The 27,952-nt window shown below is 51.6% G+C and overlaps 1 protein-coding gene and 1 long non-coding RNA gene across 4 annotated transcripts in view; one reads left to right on the top strand and one right to left on the bottom strand.

The window, feature by feature from the left end:
* The window catches only part of ZFAT (zinc finger and AT-hook domain containing), a 273,128-nt gene that overhangs the window by 71,471 nt on the left and 173,705 nt on the right, over positions 1–27,952 (top strand). The window contains exons 2-3 of one of the 3 annotated variants that reach the window (XM_055314428.1): positions 13,958–14,137; positions 20,033–20,117. Coding sequence is in view for 1 of the 3 variants with exons in the window: in XM_055314426.1 (XP_055170401.1) it covers positions 21,593–21,611 (19 nt within the window). In the remaining 2 variants the exon portion in view is untranslated. Of the gene's footprint in view, positions 1–13,957; positions 14,138–20,027; positions 20,118–21,500; positions 21,612–27,952 lie in introns of those variants that run through there. The other 2 variants (XM_055314427.1, XM_055314426.1) reach the window with 2 other exon arrangements.
* Positions 16,946–20,950, bottom strand: LOC129502663 (uncharacterized). The gene is made up of 3 exons (XR_008662998.1): positions 20,872–20,950; positions 20,403–20,475; positions 16,946–19,223 (listed from the first exon to the last, which is right to left on the bottom strand). It is a non-coding gene; the product is annotated as an uncharacterized LOC129502663 (long non-coding RNA).

Genomic DNA, 27,952 nt, shown 5'->3' with positions numbered 1-27,952 from the left:
CTTCTGGCCCCGCGCCCGCCCCTCTCGCAGTGCTCTCCACACTGTCCCACAGCTATTTGTCTCACGATCATCTCTCCACCACGAGGATGAGCTTCCTGAGGACAACGACTAGCTTCCTGCACAGTGTCTGGCACGTACCGATCGCTAATGAGCGTTGACGGGAGGCTACCAGGGGATGACATGTGGCCAACCTACCGAGAGAAAGTGGCCCGTGTAGGACACACGTAGGGGACAGACACTCTGGAGAGGCACCAGTTTCATGCAGGCTTCTTTCCTGAGAATGAAGACAAGTCCCAGGGCTCGAAGAGGGGCTGGAAGTGGCGGGCGCTGTGTGACGTGGAAGCAGCCTGAGGCAGGGCGCAGATGGTGTACCTGCCGGCCAGAGTGTGCAGGGCCTGGGGCGTGGCAGCAGCTTCGTGGCAGGGCCCTGGACTGGCATCCTGGAGCAGCAAGGTGCCCACGGGGCTCCATCTGCCTTCCCACACTCTTTAGCAGGAGTGAGCTGCTCGAAAGTTTAAGGTTTGGTCTCATTTTCCAAATGCATCTTACAGACCCACTGTCTGTGAGGCTTTTATTCTCTTTTAGTTCAGCTTTATTGGAGTCCAGTGGGTCCAGCGGATAAGGGGAAGGTGCAGTCAGGGGCCCGGGGCTCCTCCCCGGCCTCAAGACCCCGGGGAGGAGGGTCCCTGAGGAATCTAACTGGAAAAACATTACACTAAATTGCTCATCTTCCCCCGGGAATCCCAAACTCCAGTGACCCCAGTGGGCAACACGACAGGGTGACATGGGCTCATTTTGACTGGCAAAACTGAGGTATTCTAATAGAAGCAGCCCCAGGGGAAAAAAAAAAAGGCTGTGCTTCTTCCATGGGAACAATGTTGCCAGACTCCAGCAGACCCAGGAATGCAGGCTGTATGTTCCCAGATTTTTCCAATGAGGCCAGAAATCCAGACTTTTCCATAAACTTACCTAATTATTTTCTAAATAATAATAATAGTAATATAATAATAATAGACTTTGTTTCTTAGCGCAGTTTCAGGTTCCAGAAAGGTGGAGCAGATAGTCCAGAGGGTTCCCAGAGATTCCCAGAGTCCCCCCCATAACCTCCCCCTTATTAATTAACATCTGTTGCAACTGATGAGCCGATACTGATACATCGTTACTAACCGGAATCCATAGTTTACATTCCCTCTTGGGGTTGCACATTCTGTGGGTTTGGACAAATGTGTCAGGACGTGTGGTCACCGATCCAGCATCCTCCCCGAGTCCCGTCGTGGTCCTAGACCTCCTCTGTGCCCTGCCTGGCCAGCCCTCTTCACGACCCTCCAGCCCCCCCACCCCCCTCCCCCAGCCAGGTTCCCCGCAGGTCTTTCGCGGTCTGTCTCTCTTCTCCAGAGTAGCCTATCTCAGCCTGGCTTCTTTCACTTAGCAATAAGCATTTAAGCTTCCTCCCTCTAACTCCCAATTTTCAACCCTTGCGAATGAATTGAAATTGCCAGAAAATTCTGAAAGGCCGACCTTCACTCTGCCTCGTTCTCTTGGTTGGATCAGGAAATACCTGCCTCCCTGCCTTTCACCAGTGGTGTTGGAGGCAGGGGGCGGAGGCCAGGGAGAGAAGCGAGAACTGAGAGAGGCAAGTGGCTCCTGCCAAGGACATGGGGCTTGTGACACCTTCACCTCCTGGGTGCTGGCCTCCCCCAGCCTCTCACCTTCCTCTCACTCTGTCCTCTCCGCCTCCACACCTCCTCCTGTCTGCTTCAGAGAAAAAGCCCTTGGAGGCCAGGTGTGTGTCCCCCTGGCTGGGCCCATGCCCAGAAGCAGCCAGCATGGCCATCCCCTAATAAGATTTAGCAGCCTTGGCTGCCGGCAGCTGAAGCCAGTGATAACTGGATAATATTTCTTAACGTGGGGCTTATAGTTTATTTTTACACTCATGCGATGCTCGTATAAGAAGAACCGTGTTTGCATTTAAATCCTGTGGAGCAGCTTAAGAACATGGGGTCAGAATCAGACAGGACTGGGTCCAGATAACACTTCTGTTACCACCAACGGGCTGTATGATCCCAGTTAAATTCATTCCCTCTGTGGGGCCCTATTTTCTCAGCTGCAGAAGTGAACGCAGTAATTCCTTCTCTGAGAGTTATTCTGAGGATTGGATGTTGTATGTGCCTTGCACACAGAAAACGTTCGCTAAGTGTCTATTCCTTTTCCTTACTCAGAGCTGGGGACCCGGGTTGCAACCCCAGATCTGTTATCTAACTTTGTAACCGGGGCTAGCTGTAAATCAGAGGCTCACAAGCCAACAGCTGCCTTGCTCCTGTTTATTTGTAAACTTTTATTGCAAACCTTTTTTTTAAGACTGTGACTACCCTTTTTATATACATTCAGAAAGCACACATAGCACAGCCTGATGAATTATTAAAAACTGAACATGCTATGCCCTCAGGACCCAGGGAAGAAATAGGATCCCAGAAACCTCCTCACCGCACCTTCCAGCAACTCCCCCTGCGAGGGTGCAGCCAGCACCCCGCCTCCCAGCACGCTCTCCCTGTGTTTGTACCTTACACGAATGGAATCACGCAGTAGGTGTTCATGGGTCCGGCTCCTTTTTGCCCAACATGATAATTGTGAGACTCTTCACATTGTCGGCTGTAGCTGGGGACCATCCATTCTCGTTACCGGACAGCAGAGTTGGTGTGCAAGGGCCAGCAAGCCAAATGCAACCTTCTCTCTGTGTTTGTAAATAAAAATTTGGTTTCAAACCCAGCCATGCCCATCCATTCCTGTACAAGTCCACGGCCGCATGCCGCCACTGTGACAAAACTGGAGATGGAGACCGTGGGCTAGCTGAATACACTCTCCGGGCCTTGAGAGTCTTGAGGAGTCTTCTTCTGACCCCTTCTGTATGGAATCCCACAGTGTGGATATGGTCCAATGTACTCATTCATTCTACTGTCAAGGAGTGGTTGCATGGTTTCCAATTTGGGCTTATTATTAATACTCTGCTGTGAACATCTCACGCATGTTTTCATGCATGAAGCATGTGCCTTTCTGTGGAGTCAATTTCTAGGACTGAATTTGTTAGATCACAGGCCAGGTGTAAGTTGAGCCGTATTGGAAACTGCCAACTGGTTTTCCAAAGCGGTGGTACCCTTACCTCGCCCACAGGCAGCGTCTGCGGGTTCCAGTCGCTCCCTATCTTCTCCACACTGTTTTTTTTTTTTTTTCTGCCTTTATCATTTTAGCCGTTCTCCCTGTTTCTGTGTTGATGCCTCTCTCCTCTCTGTAAGTGATTTCTCAGTTTGTGCTTGGACGCCTCCAAGCGACACAGCCCTCCCTGCGTCTAGGGTCACCCGATTCATCTTCGGACACTTGCGTTCTCTGAAGAAGCTCTTCTTCGTATAGTCACCCTTCGGATGTTCAAAAAGCGACATTCGTGTCCCTCACTTAATGCTGTCTTCTTCAGAAAAAGAAAATCAGGGGCACCTGGGTGGCTCAGTGGTTGAGCGTCTGCCTTCGGCTCAGGGTGTGATCCTGGGGTCCTAGAATCCAATCCCGCATCAGGCTTACCGCAGGGAGCCTGCTTCTCCCTCTCCCTATGTATTTGCTTCTCTCACTCTGTGTCTCTCATGAATAAATAAATAAAAATCTTTGTAAAAAAAGACAGAGAAAATGACTACCAGCTTCTTTAAAGTTGCTAGGAAATATGCATCTGCATGTCCCCATTATCCTGCTTGCTGATGGACATGCTTAGCTTCACCAGGCTTCAGTTTCCCCATCTGTAAAATGATGGAGGCCAAATAAAAGATCTTTCAAGTCATTTTAACTCCAATATTCTGGGTTAAATATTATCTTGGGAACTCTGGCGGAGAGGCCCACATTTCTCTCAGATCGGGGCTCCGGCCCCCCAAATGTTCCTGTAACTATCCATCTGCTCACAGTAGAGAATGGAGACATTTACTTAATTTCTGCTTTTTCCAACAAATAGTTAAACTGAGTGCCAAGGATGCTGCAGGTGCTGCAGAAGGAGTCCAGGTCGGCTAAGCTGATCTGGGTCTGTTCTGCTACCAATGGCCTTGGCAGGATGCAGGCGGGGGATGTGGATTTTGTGCCTGGGGGACCCCGTAGCATCCACGGGAGGTTGTAACTGTGCCAAATGCATTTTAAAAAGACAAGAGTCATGGGAAATGTTGACGCTGATGAGCGTCACCCGAGGCTGGAGGGTGTCTGGGGGGAAGGGAGGAGTTGATGCTGTGTGTGCCCAGTCACTGAGGGAGGGCAGTGGCCAGGGTATCGCTCCGGCCGGGGCTGGGGGGTGCAGGTGTGCCTCCTGACATTCTCAGGATCCATTTGGTTTGCAGTAAATAACTCTGGGGCCACCCTTCTCATCCTACTTTCTCTCTGACATAAGTGTCAGTAGAGTCTAAGGACCAAAGGACAGGTCAGGGGATCTGGATGGCAGGCCCCTCTAAAATTTCCATGCGCAGAAGCCAGCCTGATTTAACTGATGGGAAGGCAGGGTGGAGGACGTACCGATCCTAATTAGTTGGTGAGAAGTCAAGTCTCCCAGAGCCCAATAGGAGCACTGCTTTGAATATTTTAGAAGAATACCTAGTATCGCGTGTTCATTTATTTAAGCCTCACTAGAAGCCTGTGCAGCAGAGAACGCCACCCTTGCTTGACAAATGGGGAAACTGAGACACAGAGGGTCTCAGGACTTGCCCCGGGGCACCCGCTTGTGGGCGCGGGGCCAGGATTACAGACTCAGGCAGTCCAGGCCTAGAGGCCTGTTCTTCATCACAACGCCACCATCAGCCCAATAAAAGGGCTTCACGTTTGCAAGGAAGCCTTCATCTGCAGGTAGGAATTAGAGACGCGGCAGGCGCTGGAACGGTGAGCGCTCTGCTCTAACTCACCTCCAGCTCTACCGCTGTGCCCAGAAACCAGTGCCTCAGGGGCACAGAGCTCGCTGATGCCCACTGTAATGTCGATACTAGTGATATTAAAAAATCACCCCGGGGCACCTGAGTGGCTCAGTCAGTTGAGCATCTGCCTTTGGCTCAGGTCATGATCCTGAGGTCCAGGGATCGAGTCCCGCACCGGGCTCCCTGCTGAGCGGGGTGCCTGCTTCTCCCTCTCTTCCCCCCCCCCGCCCCACCCTGTTCATGATCTCTCTTTCTCTCTCTCTCAAATAAGTAAATTCTTTTTTTAAAAAAAATCACTCCAGAGGGCAAGGAAGTTCCGGAGAAGAAGCAGGATGCTGTTGCCAGGAGAGGGGACACACCCAGGGAGTCACATAGCCAACGAATGGCGAAATCAAACCCCAACTCAGATCCATCTTACACTGTAGCTCGAGGTAGAAAGGATATTACCGTTTTTTTTTTTTTTTGTAAAAGATTTATTTATTTATTTATTTATTTATTTATTTATTTATTTATGATAGAGAGAGAGAGAGAGAGGCAGAGACACAGGAGGAGGGAGAAGCAGGCTCCATGCCGGAAGCCCAATGCGGGACTTGATCCCAGGACTCCAGGATCGCGCCCTGGGCCAAAGGCAGACGCTAAACCGCTGAGCCACCCAGGGATCCCCGGATATTACCTTTTTTAATGTATATATTTTGTTTATTTTTTCATGAGAGACACAGAGAGAGGCAGAGACACAGGCAGAGGGAGAAGCAGGCTCCCTGCAGGAAGCCCGATGTGAGACTTGATCCCGGGACCCTGGGATCATGCCCTGGGCCGAAGGAAGATGCTCAACCACTGAGCCACCCAGATGTCCCAGATATCACCTTTTTATAGCAAACCTTGAGTGGGAGATCTTCTCTGTTTTCCACTCAGCCAAGCACGTAATTGGTCGGTGACTTAGAAGCAAATTCTTGGGGCCTGCTTAGTGCTTTACTCTGGGTTCCTGACAGTGTGGGCAGTCGATCGCCTCCCGGGGCCCACTTCTTCACCCCACAGGCGCAGCCCTTGTCCTGTGACGTTATCCTCTCGCCCCAGGAAGCAGAGTATGTTTCCACACCTGTAGACTCTGCATTTGGCCTTGTGTCTTGCCCTCAAAGCCCTTGTGTTTCTGCGTGGCCCTTTTTTGGCTTCTGCGCCCTGCGTGAGAGGGACAGACCCAGGCTAACTCAGGGTTCCTGGAGGCAGATGAAAGCCCCACGAAGCAGAGGTGCCCCGCCAGGCTGGACCCAGGGTGGAGTCCCCACCTAGCCTGCACTTGCACAAGCACAGTGCCCCCTCCACACACACACCCCCGGCCCCCACCGCCACCCCGGGCCTGGGGCTGTCACAGCACATGGCTGCCACTCGATGTCACAGAGTGTTGGGCTGTTTGTGTGCAGCAGAGACTAACTGGGTCAGTTGTTCCCTGGCATCTCTTCCAGAGCGCCACACACACACATCCAGCTCAATAAATCAGTGTTATCGCCTTGACCATTCCATTTGGTAAAAATAAGTCCATCTGCTCACCAGTCTGGGACCCGATCCACATGCAGCGTACATTGCATTTTTGTGCAAACAAGCTTTGAAACACGACAAACTTTGTCTTTTCTGTTTCTCATTTGTCACATGCCCTACATTCTGGTTAAGCCCATGTCCTGATTTCGCTCTGGTAGAAAGACTGCTTGAGGTCAGTTCCTCTCTTGCATTTGTGTTTGTCACTGTCTGTAAATTATAGGTCATCATGCCTTACAAAGGTATTAGCTGAAACAGAGCTATTAAATGGAATGGATGTGTTTTCTTTTCTTGTAATACAGTTCTCCCACGGAGAACGTTTAAGGACTGTCAGGCTTTTAAATATGACTACTGGTGTATACAAAATCGTGGATTCCACAGGTTTGAAACTGAAAATAAAAGTTATATATTTTATTTTACCTCCCACCTAATAAGATCCAAAACAAGTTACCGGAAAGATGGAATTAGTTTTTAAGAATCACGAATTCAATACAAGGGAAGTATGTAATATGTATAATTTACTTAGAACTATTTCAGTATAAGCACCGTAATATGTGTGTGTGTGTGCTTGGAGATCTTAATATAGACTAAAAATTTAACATTTGACACACTTGCTCAGGACTGCAGATGTCAGGAGTGCTGCTATAAGCGACGGAAGCTTCTATTAGATCGCTGGCTCCTGCTTCCCTGGGAAGAGTGGTTCTGGGTCTCGGTCTGGGCAGGTGTCCCGTGCAGGCATATCTGCTGGGTCTGGATGGGCAATAGAAGCCCAGCGAGCCCAGCACCCACACCTTCTCCCCAGCGCTGCCCTGGACGAGAATCTGTTCTGCCCGAGGGCAGGGGGCTTCGCCTCCAGTCCATGGAGAATGTCAGATAAACCCCGTTGCTCCATTAGCGGTGTCTGCTTCGCATGGCCCTTGCAGAGAGTCTGAGGGACACGGAGAGGGACCTCCCAGACTTTCAGGAGGAGTCTGCATGCCTGCTGCTTCTGTGTCTGCCCCCCTAGAAAGGTTTGCACCGTGCCTGTAAATGCCTGGCACGATTGCACTGAGACTTGCTCTCACCGTTCAAGCCACCTGGCAGCGACGACCAGGGGAGCCGCGCACACCTTGGCCTTCCTACCTGCAGTTAGGGAGGGCTTCCCAGATCCATGGAGAGAACCAGGAAGTTGCGAAAGGCCAAACTGGCTTAGGCTAGGCCTTAGGAAAACTATTTTATAATTTAGCATTTCGATAGTGGAACATTAGATTTAATAGAATTTCACAACTAATAATAACACAGACGGGGCACATATCATTGCTGTACCTGGTACAGCACATCTGCTTAGTACTGGGAGACAGGGGCACCTGAAAAGTATCCTGACTGCCTGGCCCTGAGCTAGAGCTAAAATAACAATGTGTTTTGATTAATGATATTTATCATGCAGTAGATCAGGGGTCAGGGGCCAAATCCCCCTGCTGCCTGTTTTTATCAATAGAATTTTATTGGAATGTGGCCCTGCTCATTCCCTCACATCACCGCCTGTGGCTGCTGTCTTGAGCTGCAGAGTGCAGTGGCTGTGGCACAAGCCCCATGGCCTACAAGGCAAAAAATAGTAACTATCTGGCCCTTTACAGAAAGATTGCTGATCCCTGACATAGCTTCAGTTCCTGGTCATGCTACTTCTCAAAAAATCCCATTCATTTTGAAGTCATGGGACTGGCTTGGTTTGTGTTTTTATAGATCTAAAATGAGCGGCACCCTTAAAAGCACTTTTGTTGGCAGTGTGTTTCGATTTGGTTTTAAATCTCAGCGTCTGTAGAAAACCCAGAGGAAGACATTACTGAAAAGAGGGGAGGAAGGACCTTGTGATGAGTGGAGGAAGAGGAAGCCAGTGGGAGGAGACAGGGAACGGAGGAACAACGGGGCCCTTTCCTCTGCCTCAGCAAAAACCTGCCCCGTCCATTGTCTTTCCTTCCTTCTGCTGCTTAAACACACCAGCTTTCTTCCGACCTCAGGACCTTTGCACTGGCTATTCCCTCTGCTTGGATCTCTTTTTCCTCAGGTATCCACTGGGCTGGTTCCTTCTCATCATTCAGGTTTCTGTCACCATCTGGGGAGATCTTTCACCCCAAACATTCACCCCAAACAGACCTGTCATCCCTTCCTCCCAAATAGACACACACACACACACACACACACACACACACACGTATTTTTGAAACATTATCCCTTCTTTCCTTTTCTTTTTTAAGATTTTATTTATTTATTCATGAGAGAGAGAGAGGCGGAGGGAGAAGCAGCCTTCCTGCTCCAATGCAAGACTCGATCCCAGGACCCCGAGATCACGGCCTGAGCCAAAGGCAGACACTCAGCCACTGAGCCACCCAGGCACCCTGTTTTCTTTATGTCACCCCCTAATTGAAATGATCTCCTGCTTATTTAGTGGGAGTCTGGCCCCAAACACCAGCAGAGAAGGACTCTCGCCGTCTCACCCATCACTGTGTCCGTGGCACCTCGGCAGTGCCCTGGTGCACCCCGGGTCCCAGAGGCAGAGAGTGTGGAGTGAGTTCATGGACGACTAACAGCCATATGGTAATTACGGGTCCTCAGTCTCTGCCCCTTTCCCCACCTGCCTAGGCTCACGGTGGGGAGCTGAAGGCCGAGCTTGCATGCTTACTCCGAGACCCGATGCAAAGGCCAAGGTGCCAGCCAGCCGTGGCCTCATTGTATCAGAAAGGGTTCCGTCCTGCTAACACTGTGCTCTTTATCTCCTGTCTGGTGTTGTCCTCCTTTCAGCATTTGTAGAACGTCTGCTCTTTGCCAGGCGCTCGAGCCTGTGCCCTCGGGGATCTTTCGGTTCTGGGGGGAAAGAGAGTCATGAATCACGCAGTGACAGTGTGTGGGAAAGGGCCGTCCAGCGTGCCCGGGGTCATTTGGGACGGACACCCCGCCTCACCTCCCTGGCTGGGACTTCCAACCAGGGGCCCCGAAGGGTGAGCAGCTAGGGTTCAGGTGGGTTTTCCCAAGCAGGGGAGCATGGTGGTACCTGGAGGAACTTTGGGAATGCCTTTGGAATTTTTTTTAAAGATTTTTTTTTAATTTTTTTTTTTTTATTTACTTAGGATAGTCACAGAGAGAGAGAGAGAGGCAGAGACACAGGCAGAGGGAGAAGCAGGCTCCATGCACCGGGAGCCCGATGTGGGACTCGATCCCAGGACCCCAGGGATCATGACCTGAGCCAAAGGCAGATGCTCAACCTCTGAGCCACCCAGGTGCCCCTGGGAATATCTCTGGAACAGCATTTGAAGACAGGGCTAGGGGAGAGGAGAGCAAGTCATGTTCCCCAGGATCTCCAAACCCTGCAGACTTCAGCCAGCTGGTGGGGGGGGGAGGAGGGTGTCATTGGGGGGGCCGTGGGGTGAACCCTCAGAGCCACTACTGACCCCACTCTGCGGTGGCCCCTCCACCCAGGGCGCTCTCAGCAGGGGAAGGAAGGAGGCGCCTAGCACTTGGCAGAGGCACGCTCTCCTTCGCGGTTTCCAGGGAAGTCACAGTGGCACACAGGTGGGGACTGAGCAGGTTCCCAGGACACAGGATGTGTCGTGCGAGAACCAGGAAGGTCCCAGACCAACTGGGACCAGGTGCTCAACCTACCAGCAGGGCTGCCCTTCCACCCCCTGCACGCTGGTGGCCACAATGGTTCTTGAAACACCATATATTTCCTTTATTTTTTTTTTATTTTTTTCTTTTTGCGTTTAAAACGATATATTTCCATACTTTTTTTAACTCTTTTATTTTCTAAAGATTTTATTTCTTCATTCATGAGAGACACAGAGAGAGAGGCAGACACACAGGTAGAGGGAGAAGCAGGTGCCCTGCGGGGAGCCCGATGCGGAACTCGATCCCAGGACCCTGGGATCATGACCTGAGCCAAAGGCAGATGCTCAACCACTGAGCCACCCGGGCTTCCCATATATTTCCATGCTTAGTGGTTTAGGACATAGTAGTCCCCCGAGCCCCTGGGCTGTGTCCCCACATCCCTGTCAGCCCCGCCCGCTGGTCGGAGATCCCCCAGGACCTCATTCCTTGAATCCTGGACCTAAAGGAGTAACCCTGGCCCAGCAGGGGCATTCTCTCTGACAGGCCGGTGCCCACGCTGCACCTCTTGACAAATGTCACCTTGCATACCCCTTGTTGTCCTGCGTTCTGCTGTGCCTTGACCGGGCTTGGTGCTCTCTGCATCTCCCCTGCCTGTCAAGACGCATGCCCCTGAATCTGCAGAGCAGCTGCCGTGGCTCCTAGTGTGGACAGGGGGGCTGCTAGTCAAAGATGGTGAACAGGAGCACAGCCCAGAGGTTTCTTCCCTCGTCCTCCCTCTGGGGCACCTACGAAGACGCAGCCTGAGCCTATTTCCAGCAACTGGCATAGGATTCGACACCAGGTGATGCCCCGTGGATGTGACCCCCTGACTCCTAAGGATGGTCGGTGACCACAGTCAGGTTATAAGTGAGTTTGTGAGCAGCCCTGTGGTGCATCGTCTTGGACAGCTTGAGAGGCACCTCCTCCAGGTCAGACTTTGTTTTGTAGCAATTGGCAACATTTGAGATTCTCGGCCACTTTTTTTTTTTTTTAAGATTTTATTTATTTATTCACGAGAGACTCACAGAGAGAGGCAGAGGCAGAGGGAGAAGCAGGCTCCCTGCGGGGAGCCCGATGTGGGACTAGATCCCAGGACCCCGGGGTCACGCCCTGAGCCGAAGGCAGATGCTCAACCACTGAGCCCCCCAGGTGCCGTCTCCACCACTTTTCTTTCAAGGTAACTGGTTTTCCGTCTGCATCTCTCTCCAAGCCAGTTACCGCAGGAGCTCCATAAATATGCTCCAACGAGAAGTTTCCATGGTCCATCCTCTACGACAGGTGGAAACAGGCATTTGTAGAGCTGTTCCTTGTGCACGAGGTTAGGGAGGTGACCATCCCAAGTCTCCTGTGACACACGCCCTCCCCTCAGTACAATGAAGGAGCAGTCAAGGGGAGACCTCACATTGGGTTCAGCCACGGGGACACCCCAGCAGGCAATCAGGAAGGCGGGAGGAGAGGTAGGTCTGGGCATTTATTCTGATCTCCGCCTCTGCTAAGGAGGGTTGGTGATGGTCCCTGCCTGTGGCCCCAGCTGAGGACTTCCCCTAGGTGCACTCCCCTGGCTCTGGGTTCCCAGCTTCTCCCTCCCCTGTGCCCACAGGCTTGTGGGGCTGCAGGCCTGAAGACTTTCCCTGTTTTTCTTGAACTACCTTCAACCCTGCCCCCATCTTTGTAAAGAGTCCCTTTATTAGACTCTCTCCTTAAACTGCCCAGTTTGCGGGGCTCTCTGGTTCCTGCGGGGGGGCCTGAGTGCTGGGGGCCCGCAGAGCAGCACTTAGCTCCCTCTGAATCCCTGTTACTCTAGGAGCTGAGGGCAGGTTCATGCATGGCCTCCAGGGTCCAAGCCTCTTGGGGGGTGGTGGGGCAGGCTGCAACAGCAGGGATTCATTCCTTCTCAGTTCTGGCGGTGGAAGTCCCAGGATCAAGGTGTTGGAGGTGGAGGTGCGGTTGGGTTGGTTTCCTTCTGGGGCTGCTCTCCCTGGCTTGTGGATGGCATCGTCTCCTCCCAGTAGCTTCCCCTGGTCCCCCTCCGTGGGTGTCTGTCTTAGTCTCCTTTCAAAGACACCAGTCCTATGGGACTGGGCCCCCCCTTGCCCCTGCCAAGATGACATCATGTCACCCTGATTTCCTCCTAAAAGACCTGTCTCCAAATACAGTCCCATTCTGAGGTCCTTGGGGGTTAGGGCTTCAACATATGAATTTTGGGGAGGACACAATTCAGCCCATGAAAAGCTGTAAGGGGTCAGGGAGGGTGTCCGTGCAGCTCCGTGTCTCCAGGCGCGCAATCTGGCTGTGCCGTCGTCTTAAACCAGTCCCTTCCTGAAGCTTCCTCTTCCGTAAGGTGAGAGGGGGCTCTCAGCTTGTGTCAGTCACCCAGAGGGGACAGGGGACATCATGCTCTCCTCCTGTTTGCCTTTTGGGCCCAGCTGGGCTCCATCTCGGGATCCCAGCACCTGTCTCAACAGTCTCAGCCGCTGGTCACAAGGGAGATGGCCAGGGGAGAGCTTGTGTCTGCGTCATCTTTCGCCTTTGCCTGGGGCTATGGAGGCACGACCCCAAACAGCCACCTGAATGTTAGTGGCCCAGGAGAGTTACCTCTGAGTGTAATGGGTTGACCTCTGCTCCTTCCGTTCTTGCCTCCCGTCACCACCAGGTATCCTGGGTCCGGTTTGCTGTTTCTTCCCTCCTGCACCTTGGCCTCAGGCCATTCCTTCTGCTTGGAGCAATGTCCTTTCTGAACACTTCTGGCACCTGGTCGGCACCCCATCAATGCGTTAGCAGTGAATAAATGACCTGACCTTTTTTTTCCTTTTTTTTCCATAATGAATTCCTCCCAAGTGTTTCTCAGCAAGCATCCTGACAGTTCTTTTGTTTCCTTATGTTAAATTGTCAGTTGGCTATCAAGCGAGTTAGCCATGTGGGCCCAGATCATCCTGGGGTTGGGGGGGCAGATGTACAGAGGTGAGTCAGGTATAGCACGACAGGTAAGAGCCCTGGAAAAGGACTGTGAGAGTCCCTAAGCCTGCCTGGGAATAAGGGAAGGCTTCCCAGAGCAGGGAAATTTGGTCAGGGCTTTGAAGGATGTACAGGAGTCCAAGAGGCAGAGAAACGTGGGGAAAATATTCTTGACATGTACAAAGGCTGAGAGTTGGAAAAAGGCCTGGCATCTTTTGGTGCTGGATGAGGTGAAAGTGTGTCCAGTTCGACATGAAGCCGACTTGTGCTGCATGCATGCAGGGAGTGGACCAGAACTTCGTCCCTCCCCTCCGGGGCCTCCTTTTCCCCCAGCCTGTGAGCTTTTGGTTTGGGCTGAGAAGGCACAGAGGTGAATTTTAGAGAATGTTCTTAAAACGGGAGTCTCCTACCTCCTGTCTCGCCAGCGTCAGTGACTGAGGCAAGGCCGAAGGCTGGCAGGCCCCGTGTGGGCACTTGACCTTGAGGTCACCATCAGCAGGAAGGCAGCCCAGGGGCTGCGCAGCGAAACCATGGGGACGCGTGCTACACCCTGCAGCCCATCAAAGGCCAGCAGAGTGGAATGTGGCCTCTCACAGCAAAGATCTGGGCCAGGCGGCTGGGGCATGACTGCTTACTCATCAGGCTTCAGCCCCACCGCTGCTCACGCCACACTTCTGGCTAAACACACGACGCAGGGCCGCCTGCCTGCCCTGCCTGCCTCTCCTTGGGGTGCGCTCCTTGGGGACTCCCATGAATGATGGCCTCTCCCCACCAGACACTCCTGGGCCCTCATTCCCTGGACAAGTCTTCAGCCGTGGAAGGGTGCGATGGATGGGCTGCGTGGAAAGGTCTGGGCTATTTGTGAGGCCCTCTTCAAGTCCCCAGTGCTTAGCCTATTTGTTCACTATTACCTCCCTGCCCTATAGGTTGGTGGTGAAGGCTGTGTGAGATGATGAACGGGACGGGTGCGGAAAACTCAAGAAGGTTGGACCCACGTCGTCATGTTCATGTGTTTGGCTTCATTTTCCCCTATTTGGGCAGCAGCGAGAAGATGCACCTCCACAGCAGCTCTCCCTGATGATCACATTTCCTGGGCCTTGTGAAAGGTAACCAAGAGAAGACCAACTAGGGGCCCCTGGTGGCTCAGTGGTTGAGCATCTGCCTTCAGTTCAGGGCGTGAGCCCGGTGTCCTGGGATCGAGTTCCGCATCAGGCTCCCCACAGGGAGCCTGCTTCTCCCTCTGCCTGTGTCTTGCCTCTCTGTCTCTCTCATGAATAAATAAATAAAATCTTAAAAAAAAAAAAAAAACGCAGGGCTGCATGCAATATTTGACTCTGGGGTCCTTGGGGGAAAGCCAGCTTCCTGCCACCTCCAATGTTCTCTGCCTGACTCCCCACCATGGTCGGCGCCTCCCTGGCTTGTCCTTCTTTGAAGCTCTTTGCTCCTCCTGCTGCTTTTACAGTGGCCCACTGATTTGTCTTCTCTGATCCACATTCCAATCATCCCGAAGGCCTCTGCCAAGTGTCTTCTTTCTTCTTCAATAAGTCTCCTTTGGTTGAACGACAGCTTAGAGTCTATCCTGAGGTCTGTTGATCTCAATCCCCTTCCCTTCTGAGGAGCAAGCTAAAGACTCTACCTTTTCCAAAATTGATTTGGGGGGGGGGGGGAATCTCAAACCCTTGAAACTGAAGTTCTAGCTTCTTGCAAAGTTGGGTGATGTCTCCTGTCATCTATTTTTTTTTTTTAAGATTTTTAATTTATCTATTAGAGAGAGAATGAGCATGAGTGGGGGGAAGGGGCAGAGGGAGATGGAGCAGCAGACTCTGTGCCACATGGAGTAGCCAACGTCACTCACGTGGCTGCATTGGCTGGGGAGCAGCTCCAACCTGAATGCCCAGGACAGTGTCTTAGCCTTTGGGCTCCCGAGCCGCGTGGCCTCATTGTTCGGTACTCTAGCTTGAGCTTCCCTACCGCATGGTGGTTGGCTTCCTGGTGGAGCGTCCCAAGAGGGCAAAACCCAGTGTGAAAGTGCTGGTCAAGGCTCTGTTGTGACTCATGGGTCAAAGCAAGTCATGAGGTCAATCCCAAAGTCAGTGTGTGCAGGGGGCCAAGCATGCGATTGTAGGGAGGCATGGTTCGTTGGGGGCCACTGCTGTGGGACTTCCCACAGACACCTTTCCTTTCTGTTGGCCTTTATAAGGATGATTAAAACAAGGCATATCTCTGTGGCTCTGGGATCTGTCAGCTTAGCCCCAGGCGTTCCTTTCTACAAGTTCCTCCTCGCCTCTGCCCCCCAGACAGGACTCCGCACAAACTGCCACCTCCTCGGTGAAGCCTTTCTGCACATGTGCGGCTGAGGGATGGTTGCATATGTCGATCTCCTCTGGGGCCTTTGTCATGCGTCAGTTATGAGAAGTTTCAAAACAAGATTGTGATCTTTTGGGGCGCCTGGGTGAGCATCTGCCTTTGGCTCAGGGCGTGATCCTGGAGACCTGGGATGGAGTCCCACGTCGGGCTCCCTGCATGCAGCCTGCTTCTCCCTCTGCCTGTGTCTCTGCCTCTCTCTCTGTGTCTCTCATGAATAAATAAATAGATAAAATCTTAAAAACAAAAAACAAGATTACAGTCTTTCATTGTTTGACATGGGCCCCAGAAGCCTTCCAGTTAATCCCTGCTCCACCACCACTGCCATTGAACGGACCCAGGGACTGAAATCCGGACCCTACGTCACACAGTGGGTTGGTGGCCGTGCCTGGGTCCGAATGCAGCTCCCCCAACACTCTGTCCAGCGTGCTCTTCTCTACTCCTGTGGCCGGGCGTTGCTGTGTCTTTCGTCCCCAGGTGGACCGAAGCTACTTGACCCAGCACAGCCCCCACGGTGTCCGGTGGCCACCGCGCTTCTGAACCGCTGCCTCATTCATCTCTCCAATTCCCTGATGTGGGATTAACACCTCGCTGCCCAGAGAAGGAAAGCATAGTGCTAGAAGTGACTTGTCCAAAGTCCTGCAGCTCCTGCGTCTTAGAACTAGGACCTATACTCAGAGCCGGGCCTTTCAAATCCCCTCTCCCTTCTTCTCTTCTCTGGAAAGCCATTCTCTGCACACGGATGAACAGTCAACTGTTTCAGAGAACATTCGGTGGAAACTGTCTCCCTGTGAGCCCAGATCCCCAGGCGCAGACATCCCCACAAAGCTGTCTGCTGCTTCCAGCTCCTTTCCTGTAATTTCAGATTCTCTGTGCATATATAATCGCGTCCGTGAATATCCTGTAGAAAGTGTTCATGCTCCACACACTGTCCTGAACCCTGCTTTTCGCTCAGTGGTTTGTCTTAGAGCACACCCTTTATCTGTCCTTTTTTTTTTTTTAAGATTTTATTTATTTATTCATGAGAGACAGAGGGAGAGGCAGAGACACAGGCAGAGGAAGAGCAGGCCCCCTGCGGGGGAAGCCTAATGCAGGACTCGATCCCAGGACCCCGGGATAACGCCCTGAGCCGAAAGCAGACGCTCAACCACTGAGCCTCCCAGGCGTCCCTATCTGTGCTTATAGATCAACCTTATTCTTTGAAACACATTTGGATGAGCCAGCCCTCTGGTCACAGCCACCCAGAGGCCTGTGCTTTTTCAAAATCTTTTTTTTTTTTTTTCTATTCTAAACATCTAAATGCTACTCCTACAATGGCCATAAAATAAATGTTCAGCTACGCACTGTTCCTTTTCTTCCTCTCTTGGGTTCATCCCCAATATTCACCCCATCCCCAGCCCCCTTCCAACACTGCCTACCTGTTGATGGGGCCCCTGTGATGAGCCTAGGGCTCTGCTAGGCTCTGGCAGGCCCCCTGGTTCTCCTCGTTGCTGGAATCCAAGGCCACACACGCACCTTCTTTTACATGGTCCAGTTACTACTGCTTGTTGTTGGTATAAAGAATGTTTATTATACTTCTAAATCTATTAACTTTTTGGTAAACTATTCAAACGCAACTGATACAAACTTAAAATGTCACAGATCACATTTCCTTAAACATTTATGCAAATTACCCTGTTTGAGTGTAACTCTGCATCTAATGCTTCGAACATCCCAAAACCCCGAGAGTTTTTACTGTCCCCAAGAGCCTATTTGTAAAAATCATGACTATCGATTTGAACAATTTATTTGTTCTCGCGATAAAACTTATTTTTGTACTTTCCCAGAATTGCAATATCAAACCCAAAAGAGAGAGATGATCTCCTCTGCAGGTAGACTGAAATAGCTTCAGGGTTATTGGTTGTTGGATTCTTCTTCTTCTTCTTTTTTTTTTTTAAAGACTTGTTTATTTATTCATGAGAGACACTGAGAGAGGGGCAGAGACACAGGCAGAGGGAGAAGCAGGTTTCCTGCAGGGAGCCCGATGTGGGTCTTGATCCCAGGACCCCAGGATCATGATCTGAGCTAAAGGCAGATGCTCAACTGTCGAGCCACCCAGGCTCCCATGACTGTTGGATTCTTAGTTGGAGCACAGGATCCTTCCAGGTGACTCAACTGGCAGCAGGCATTTGCTGATTGGGGCACCCTTGCTCAGATCAGGTTCAACTGCTGTGTCAATAGGACTTAGGAGCAAGTTCTTGTACAGTAAATCTCAGATACTTCACCTTCTGCCTGTTTCCAGTGAACTGCATTACGCATCAGGAGCATTTCATTGTCACTGGCAGGGCTGTGTAGCAGCTGAGTCTGTCGGCGACTCTCCTAGCACATCTGGCGAATCCATTAACTTGCAACACCGTTCCTTCTACCTGGTTATTTATGAGGCTGCTGGTCTGGACCAGCCTTTCCTGGTTCTGTCTGGTACGGTGTCTAGAAATTTTTAACTTACTCACTGTACACTTTAACCTACTCTTCTCAACTTATACAGATATACCATCTCATAAACACATGTCGAGAACTTTAAGTAGGAAGAGACCCCCCTACCCCCTTATACACCAAATTTATTCCCTTTCTAAAATGTTCCGTTTACCCTTTCTCTGAGTTATAATACACTTTGCAATTACACGTAACAACGTCCCCACTTTTTTTTTTTTTTTTTTTTATCATGAGAGACTCATGCCTTTCGTAGGTTCAACTTGTTCTCATAGATCAACAACCGGAGACCTAGCTGTTCTTTGTGATGTGCAAGCTGTCACAACCTGGCGGGAGGGAACTCCTGGTCTCAGCTGTCCACTGCCTTTCAGCAACAGCCCAGCACTTTTGCAGCAACCTGCTTTCCTGGTAGTAGCAAGATGTTTCAGGCTGCTCCAGTTTACCCCTGCTCCCAAACACGGACTCAGCTTCTTTGAAGGAGCCCTGGCTACTGCTAATGAAAAATACCATTGAGATCGGTAGTTCGGGGCTGAGGGTACAAGCAGACCGTGATGGCCATGGGAAGGATAGAACTCGAGAGATGTTGCTCCTAAGGTCATAATTTTGTCCACAGTGAAACTGCTCATATCATTCTAATATTACTATCCCCCTTTCTTTTATATAATTTTAAACGGATTTTTCTCTACGGTGTGCCTATTTGGGGTTTTAGCACTCCACTCAGACTGTGATTATCCCCACCTCTTATTTTGTTATTGCCCTGTGCCTTAAGGCCCATTATTTTGAGGTCACCAGTGTGAATCCTTTATCAAAACCTGCTTTCAAGAAAGTGTCTTATAAAATCATGTACAGGTTCTTTTTATGTAAATGCCTATTTGTCATGCAGCTATGAGATATAATCATAAAATTATTGACACGAATATATTCAATTACATAGAATATTTATCATAGAGCTAAGTCAAGTCATTTCATGTTGCTAAACCTATCGACACAAATTCCTTGACGTGCTAGCCTCGAGGGGCTGACTGCCACCAAAGGGCCAGCTGGGAAGCTTGATCTTCTTGGGAACCATTGTGGAAGTAGGATGCCATTAATTATATAATTTTGAGCAATTTATATTTAATTCTACTAGTGTTTTTTCATTAATTGAGGGCATTTTGAGATATGACCGGCAAATGAAAAGAATAAAGATGTTCGCTGACTGAAAATGTGCCCATCACTCAGCAGTGATGGATGAGCCAGGGGTGGACTCGTCACTCCATTTGCAGATCTGATCCCACAGAAAAGGGACTCTGTTGTTTCCATATGCCAGCGGCCAGGCCAGTTTTCAGTAATGATAAGTGTTCAGTGAATCTTCTTTGGCTAAGAGGAGGAAGAAAATGCCATGGGAATAATAGAGGAAATTGTAGCTGTCCAAATAATTAACTCAGGACCATCACCCATAATCCACAATTGCTTTTTTTTTTTTTTTTAAATCCGACGTTGTTAATATTGAGACAAATTTTAAATTGCTTCATTTCCAAAATTCATTTTGGTCACAACATCCAGGAGCAATCCATCTGATAATCAATAGCTAACATTTATTGCTGCCGCAAGAAAGCAACCCAGCACAAAACCAATATTGTCAGCAACCAGAACAACTCTAATTTCCTGATAGAAATCAATTCGCAGCAAAATAGTGATTATTGTAAATATTTATAGTTCTGAAAGGAAAAGCTCATCAATGCAGCTTTTGGGGCCGTTCATTTCCTAACGAAATCTGTGATGGGCTCCACCTAGCTAGCCATCTGTTTGTGATGTAGGATGTGGTGGGTGTGTGGCAGGAACACAATGACTACCTTGGACTTGGCTCTGTTGGGAGGCACGGTGGGTAGTCTGGACACATCTCCGATGATGCTTAATGGGAACACCAGGCATGGAGAGACTCCTTCCACACCTGGGTGGCTGTGTGACCTCTGCTGGCTCGCTGGGTGATCTAAAAAAGCCACACAACCTCTCTGAACATTCCTTTTCTCATCTTAGAAAAGAACGATAATCGCCGTCTGTCCAGTTTTACCTCCTAGTTGTCCTGCTGATGAAAAGAAACGATGGGGGGGGGTATCTCGGAACATTTATCTGGTGGACTGTGCAAATGTCGTGTCTCATCATGACCCTTTATCTCCCAAGAACAGGATGAAGGAGCAAGACACAAGGCCCCTGAGAAATTCAAGATGTGATCCTAAAGCTCGACGTCCGTGGGCTTTTGCTGAGATACAGGTGAGGACGGAACCGAGTCAGTTCATGCAGCACTACCTACTGTGCAGAGAGCTGGGCAACCAGCAGGAGCAAGACCCCGTCTGGCTTCTGTGCTCCTGGTCTAGCTGACGGGCAGAGGGCTGTGTAAACGCCTAAGTGCATTACTTGTGGGGAACGGGGCAAGGTAAATATGAGCCAGAGGAGGCTGTCTCAAGCCGAGCACCAACAGCGAGGAGGCTGCTCCAGAAAAAAAGACCTGCTGCAGGCAACGATGAGCTTTAAACCCGTGTTTCCCAGACATCTCACCTGAGGCTCCCCCTTTCACATCTCCTCCCCTTGTCTGTGCGCAGGTACCATTTCCTTGGAAGTCGACTTCATTCTCAAAAAAAAAACAAAAAACGTTAGGCGGTGTGCTTAAAAAGAAAAGTGTATTACTGCTATAGATGCAGAAACTCCCATCACTTGTAAACAAGAGATAACCTTAAAGATGCAAGCGACACAAAACTCATTAATTTATTCAATAAGTGACTGCCTGCCGGGGCTCGGTTTCTGGTTTCTGGGGCCGGCCAGGAGGGGTGGCCGCGAGGAGATGGGGAGGATCAGCCCGGGCGCTAGCAGACCCTAGGGCAGGGGCTCAGGCGGGCTCCCGCGGCTGGAGCGGCCCCCCTCCGCCTCGGAAAGGCAGGACGGGGCCCGGACGTGCCCAGCGGACACCCAGCCTGCAGAGCCGAGGCCGGGCGCTAGGAAACCGGGCGGACGCGTTGCAGGCACCGACCCCGTGCGGGGCGGCCGGGCGCCAGCTGGCTGCGGCTGCACGCTCCGGGCGGCGCCACCCGGCCTCCTCCGAGCATCCTTCCTCGGGGCACACGGCAGCCGCCCCGACTGACAAAGCGGTAAACTGGGCCCAAGGGAGGCTAACTCGCCGTCCCGCATCGGGTCGTGAACAAACGGCAGCGCTGGGACGCGAACGCGGAGCCGTCCCTGCACGTCCCGCCCGGTGGCTCTGCCGCGGGGGCGCCGAGGGCGCGCAGGCAGGTAGGTCAGCCCGTTCCCTGCAGCGAGCCGGAAGGGGCGGGGCGAGACTCCCAATCCCGCGACCCGGACTCCAGGCCTCGCGTTAGCTCCCCCCCAGGAGCGGCTCAAAAACCGGAGCGGCGGAGTCCGCGGAGCGGGACGCGCGGCGCGGCCGGCGGGCCCGAGCATGCGCACTGGCCCGCGCAGCCGGGACGCGCTCGGCGCTGGGGGAGGGGCACCCGAGGCTGACGTCCGCTACGCCGGCGTCAGCGCCCCGTGAAGAGGAGGGCGACGACTCCAGCCGCCATGTTGGATGCCGCAGATTCGCCATAACCTCGCCTCGGCTCTTTTCTTAAAAAAATAAAAATAAAAAGCGAAGCGTCGGCGGGGCGCCTCGGCTTCTCGGCCTGCGCGGAAGGGGGCCCGGAAGAGCCCGAGCCTTTTTTTTTTTTTCCTTTCCCCTCCGCGGCGGGGGCGTTGCCATGGAGACGCGGGCGGCAGGTGAGCCGGGCCGGGGGTTGGGGGTAGGGGACGCGGTGGGGGTGGGGCGCGGCGCGGCGCGCGGGAAGCCGTTTCGAGTTCGGAGTCGGGAGAAGCGCGCGGGCCGCCGGGCGGCGGAGGGATCCGCGGCCCGGGGCGGAGAGCGCGCGTCGGGCGGCGGCCTGCGCACGTCGGGACGTGGGTGGTATCCCGCCGCCTCGGGGGGGTTTATTTCCGAGAAGTCGCGAGAGCGCCGGCTCCGGAGGCGGCGCGGGGAGGCTGCGCGCGTGCGCATGCGCGTGCGCGGGGCCGTTTCCAGGGCGACCGGGAGCGTCGCCGTCCCGGCGGGCGGGAGGTTCGAATCCCGGCCTCCCCGCCCCGGCGCCTCCGGCTCCTCCTCTGCGAAACCTGCGGACGGACCGGGTTCGGCGGGGCCGGCGGAGCAGGACAGCTTTGCGCGCCGTGGACGGGGCCCCAAACGCCGCGGGGGAGCTCCTCGTCGGGGGCCCGCTTCCTCACCCTGCAGAGTTCAGCCCAGAAGGCACCTCCTCCAGGCAGCCGTCCGTGGTTGCGCCGCCGATCCCGCCTCCCTGCAGGCTGGCCCGTAGCGGTCGGGCTTTCCGCGCAGCGCCCGGCCCGAGACCCCTGAGCTTGCGCCGGGGTCTGTTCACCCGGGGTCGGCACCGGCCGTGGGCGTTTGGCTGCTCGTGTCCCCCGCGAGGCTAAAGCGTGTGCGTCGTTTCCTGGCGAGGGGCAGAGGGTCGCGGTTCCAAAAGGTCCGAGCCGACGCCCCGAGAACCCGCGTCCTCCAGGTTGGGGTGAAACGCAGACTCGCGCCCCGGGAGTGGGGCTTGGGGGGATGAAGGAGCTGCGGCTCTCCTGCCTCTCCCGGGGACCCTGCAGAAACCGCAGCGCGTGCAAGGGGCTCGCCCCCCACGGCTGCCCCCGGCCCCGAGCTCCGTGTGCCCAGCCTCACCCCGCCCTGGGTCAGGACCCCTGGACCGCAGCCCCCCACGCTTTCTTACAATGACGACCGTCTGCTGTGCTGCACCGCCCCCCCCCCCCCACCTTGTGCTGATGCACAGAACGAGCTGCCCTCCTCCCCTCTGTGGGACTTAACAGCTTTAGAAAAGAAACCCGGGCATTTGTTGCTTCAATTTCCAGCTGAAATAAATGAGACATCACGTATCTTTTCCTTCCTTTCCTTTCCTTCCCTTCCTTTCTTCCCTTCCCTTCCTTCCTTCCCTTCCTTCCTTCCTTCCTTCCCTTCCCTTCCCTTCCTTCCTTCCCTTCCTTCCTTTCCTTCCTTCCCTTCCTTCCTTCCCTTCCTTCCTTCCTTCCCTTCCTTCCTTCCCTTCCCTTCCTTCCTTCCCTTCCTTCCCTTCCTTCCTTCCCTTCCTTCCTTCCCTTCCCTTCCTTCCCTTCCCTTCCTTCCCTTCCCTTCCCTTCCTTCCCTTCCCTTCCCTTCCTTCCCTTCCTTCCTTCCTTCCCTTCCTTCCTTCCCCTTTCTTCTCTCTCTCTCACTTCCTTCCTTCCTCTTCTTCCTTCCTTCCTTCCTTCTTCCTTTCTTTCCTTTCCTCTCTCTCTCTTTCTCTCTTTCTTTTCTCTTCCTTCTTTCTTTTCTTTCTTCTTTCTTTTCTCCTTCCTTCCTTCCTTCCTTCCTTCTTTCCTTCCTTCCTTCCTTCCTTCCTTTATTTATTTATTTATTTGATTTTATTTACTTATCCATGAGGAACAGAAGCAGGCTCCCTGTAGGGGAGCTGAATGCGCAGGACTGGATCCCAGGACCGCTGAGCCACCCAGGCGTCCTCCAAGAGATCGTGTTTTTCTAAACATTGTTATTTGTCAACCTGTGATCGGCTTATTTCTGAAAAGAGCTTCCTGTTTGGCTCGGTCGTTAGGTTGATTTTGGGGGAAGCAGTGCAAGACGTGATGGCAGGATGGATGGAGTTGCCTGTGGTGTGTGGGGCCCCGGTCTTGGGTGGTGAGCTTGGCTGCCATGGTCATCGCAGTAAATTGGAGATGTTGCCACCTGGCTCCCCCCTCGGCCTTTCCAGTTTACCTGGTGCAGCGACCTCTGTTCCTCCTCTGGCCCGGCCCTATGGTTTACAGAACAACTTCTCAGGGATAGCTGTCCAGGGCACTGAGGAGGGCACTTGATGGCATGAGCACTGGGTGTTATACTGTATGTTGGCAAATCGAACTCCAATAAGAAAATACACCAAAAAAAAAAAAAAAAGAATTTTAAGTTTTTGCCTGGGGCAAGGGCAATCAAGAATTAGGTGTATTGAAAAGACTCTCCTTAATTGCATTTCCTTTTATAGGTAGTTTCCTGCCTGCTGCCTCTGAAAACCTCCCCATCAAGCTGGGCCGATTTAATTATGTAGAGGGGACTTAGCCTAGAGTGAAGTTTTCTCTTGTTCTCAGTTGTTTATCCTGTTAAAATTTCACTGTCTTTGAAATTTCTCAAGGGTAGGTGTCAACTTTAGGGGCTGGGATAATGGGGAGGGTGGAGAGAACACGTGCTCTGGGTCTCGGAGATCTGCCAATCGCCTGACTCTTGAAACCCCTGTTGCTTCACTCCAGTCTGCAAAAGGAGACCTAATCCTATTGCCTACTCCAGGCCCGGTAGCGCTGGTGTTTGTCCCTTCCTGACCCAGACCTGGTCTCTCTGTAAAGCCTAATGCATCGTCATCTACTTGCTACTTGAAAACATTCGTGCCGTGGACTTTAATTTTTTATTTTATTTTTAATTTTTATTTATTTTTTAAAAAGATTTTATTTATTCATGACAGAGAGGGAGAGGCAGAGACACAGGCAGGGGGAGAAGCAGGCTCCTTGCAGGGAGCCTGACGTGGGACTGGATCCCTGGTCTCCAGGATCAGGCCCTGTGCTGAAGGCAGCGCTAAACCGCTGAGCCGTGCAGGCTGCCCAGACTTTAATGTTTTAAAAGGGGAGGGGGTGGCGGCAAAAAAGTAATCCAGGAGCAAAGCAAGCAGACATATTAAACGTTTATTACAGATTTGAAGTTGTGTCTCTTTTTGTCAGGGAACGCAAAATATGTGGGTGATCGAGTTGGTTTGTTAAAAGATTATGCTTGATGTATTAATGTAAAAAGGGTTTTAAATCCGGTGACAGACTTTTCTTTGTTCTTTTAAGTCTTGTAGCACATGGAGCTGCAAAGTGGTAAAGTCTGGAGTCTGCTGCTGTTGTGTCCCACGCTGGGTCTGTGCCCAGGCAGGACGGTCAGGGTGGGGACCTGGCTTTGCTGGGGGGCCTCGGGGGCCTTGGGGGACCCACTCAGCCATGGCACCTGGAAGCTAGGAGCAGCAGGCTTCGGCAGCAGCATTCTGGAAATGGGGGTCTCACGTTTCCTGGCATCCCAGAGGGCTTGCGAGGCAGCCCCTTGGCTTCTCTGCCACCAGGTCTTTTCTTCAGGGGCCACTATCACTTCTCTGCCCCTTGGCACCTTTTCTTTTCCTTACTTTTTTTTTTTTTCCCCTCCATCAAGCTGATTCCCCAGTTTGACCAGGTGTTTGTGCCAAACTTTGTTCCAGGAGCTGGAAACATCAAGTCAAATAGGACACGCTATTTCCTCCTGAGGCTCTGACACGGTCCTAGCAGTGGAAAAACCTGCTCCCTCAGGAGAAAGTGCCAGGTGCTGTGATGCAAGTGAGCCCCGAGAATCAGGGCTTCAGGAGGGGTGCAGCTAGCCCAGCCAGGGGATTCCGGGAGGGCTTCCTGAAGGAGGAGGTGCCCGAGCTGGAACTTGAAGAGTGAGGGGAGATGCCCTGCAGAGGGTTGGTGGTACCTCGGCACAGGTGTGAGCAGCCACCGGTGTGTTCTGTGGGCCCCGGTGAGCGCTGGGGCTGGAGGCAGGGCGGGGTGGGGTGCTGGTGTTTCCAACAGCAAAAAGCTATTTGGGACTTTCTTTTTTTTTATTTTATTTATTTATTTATTTATTTATTTATTTATTTATTTATTTATTTATTCATTTATTTAATTTGGGACTTTCTTGTGCAAACTTTGAACACTGAGAGGCTAACAGGGCCTGCCAGTTTGCCTCAGCAGCTGCCTGGAGACAGTTTCTTTGAGGTGTAATAATCTGTAGTGAAATGCACAGACCACAAGTGTAGGGTTTAAACACCCGTATTCCCCACACCCTATTACCCACACCACGATGATACAGAACTTTATCCTCACCCCGGAAAGTTCTCTTTTGCCGCTTCCCACCCCATTCCTGCCCCTCACCCCAAGCAGCCACTGGTCTGAGTAATGTCACCATAGGCACTGTTTTTTGTAGAACATCAGAATTCTTTGGTGTCTGGTTTCTTTCACTCATCATAGAGGCCCCGAGATCCGGGTTTGTGTTTCTTTTATTTTCTAATGGCATTCCATTGTATGGATGTGTATATGGTAAACATCTGAGCTTATTTCCTTTTTGGTTATTGTGAAGAAAGCTGACATGACCATTCTTGTAGGGTTTTTCTTGTAGGCCTTTATTTGGATCCCTTTCGGGTAGTGGGATGGCTGGGTTGTAGGGCAGACTTTCTTCTTCTATTAGAGTGTGTGGGGGGAGGCAGAGGGAAAGGGAGAGAGAATCCCTCGTAAGCTCCATGCCCAGCACAGAGCCCAACAACTCACAGCCCTGAGACCACGACCTGAGCTGAACTCAAGAGTTGGACACAACCGAGTCCCCCAGGCGCCCCAACTTTTAAAGAAACTTACAAATAGCCTCCTGGAATAGTTGTACTGTTTGCACCGCTATCGGCGGGGTAGGAGAACTCCACTTCTCCGCGTGCTCACCCACATTGGGCCTTGTCACTGGTTTTCCTTTGATTTAGTCTAGAGGACATACTGTATTAACTTGTATTTCTTTGACGATCAGCCACCTGAGTGCTTTTTCTTGTACTTCATTGGCCGTTTGTATATCATCTTTGAGGAAATGTCCAAGTTTTTCACCTATTTTAAACATTTTGTTCCTTGTTTTTTTAATTGTTGGCTTGTAGGGATTTTATATGTGTATATCTTATATGTAGTTTGAATAGGAGTCTATTGTCGCACAAATGTATTGTGAATACTTTCTTCCAGTGTCTGATCACTTATTAGTTTCCTTAGTATCACCTTTGTTTAGAAGTTTATAATTTTAATAAAGTCTGGTTTCCCATTATTTTTGCCTTTACAGGTATTTTCGCCTTTACAGGTAGTGCTTTTTGTATCCTCTCTAAGAAATAGTCTCTTGTTTTAGAGTCCCAAGGATATTCTCCTGCGTGTGTTTTTTTATTTTCTTTAAAGCTTTATGCTTGTTGCTTTTAGGTTTAGGTCTACCATCTATATCTCAAGTTAGTTTGCTTGCGGTGTGAGGTAGGGCTCTCGGACCCCGCCACACCCTCCACGTGGATGTCCAGTGTCTCCAGACTCACTTGTTGGAAGAGACTTTCCTTTCTCCATTGAGTTACCTTGGTCCTTTTGTTGCAAATAATGAGTGGGTCCGTCTGTAAGCTCTCTGGTCTATTGCATTGATCTCTTCTTTGTCTACCCTTCATCAGATGTACCACATTGTCCGAATTACCCTGGCTGTATAGCAGTTCTTGAAGTTACTTTTTTTATTTTTGGTTTTTAAAGATTTTATTTATTCTTAAGAGAGACATAGAGATAGGCAGAGACACAGGCAGAGGGGGAAGCAGGCTCCCTGTGGGGAGCCTGATGTGGGACTTGATCCCAGGACCTCAGGATCACCATCTGAGCCAAAGGCAGATGCTCAGCTGCTGAGCCACCCAGGTGCCCCAGTTTTTGAAGTTGTAAGTTATAAAGAATACATAGGAGGACATTTTTTGGAGACCTTCATTAGGTGCCGTTGTAGTGAAGCCCAGGGTAGATGGCGCTCACCCTAGGGCAGTGGCTGAGGGCATAGAGGTTAGGGCAGGGTCAGAGAAACCCATGGCACTGGTGATTGATTAGGTTTTACCTTAGAGACAGCAAGGCTCCCATCTGTGTTTGCTTTTAGGGAAAGAGGAGTGAACAACAACCTAACAGGCATAGGGATCTGAAACTTCCCAGGCTTTGTTGGTTCCTTTTTGCGGTGGCAGAGAAGGCCTTTGAGTTCTCCCTGTTTTTCTTTGTTTCTTTCTGTTTTTTTTACCCCCCTAAGATTTTGTTTATGTATTTGAGAGGGAGAGAGAGCATGCACAAGCAAGAGCCTGGGGGGGTGGTGGTGGTGGTGAGCAGAGGGGGAGGGAGAAGCAGGCTCCCTCCCTGCAACACAGGGCCCCACTCCCCAGGACCCCAGGATCATGTCCTGAGGCAAAGGCAGACTTTTAATTGAGCCACCCAGGTACTCCTGACCTGTTTTTATTTCTGAG

This window comes from Nyctereutes procyonoides, unplaced genomic scaffold (assembly GCF_905146905.1).
Source record: "Nyctereutes procyonoides isolate TBG_1078 unplaced genomic scaffold, NYPRO_anot_genome, whole genome shotgun sequence".
Classification (NCBI taxonomy): Eukaryota; Metazoa; Chordata; class Mammalia; order Carnivora; family Canidae; genus Nyctereutes; species Nyctereutes procyonoides.
This window is presented reverse-complemented; position numbering and strand designations above follow the sequence as displayed.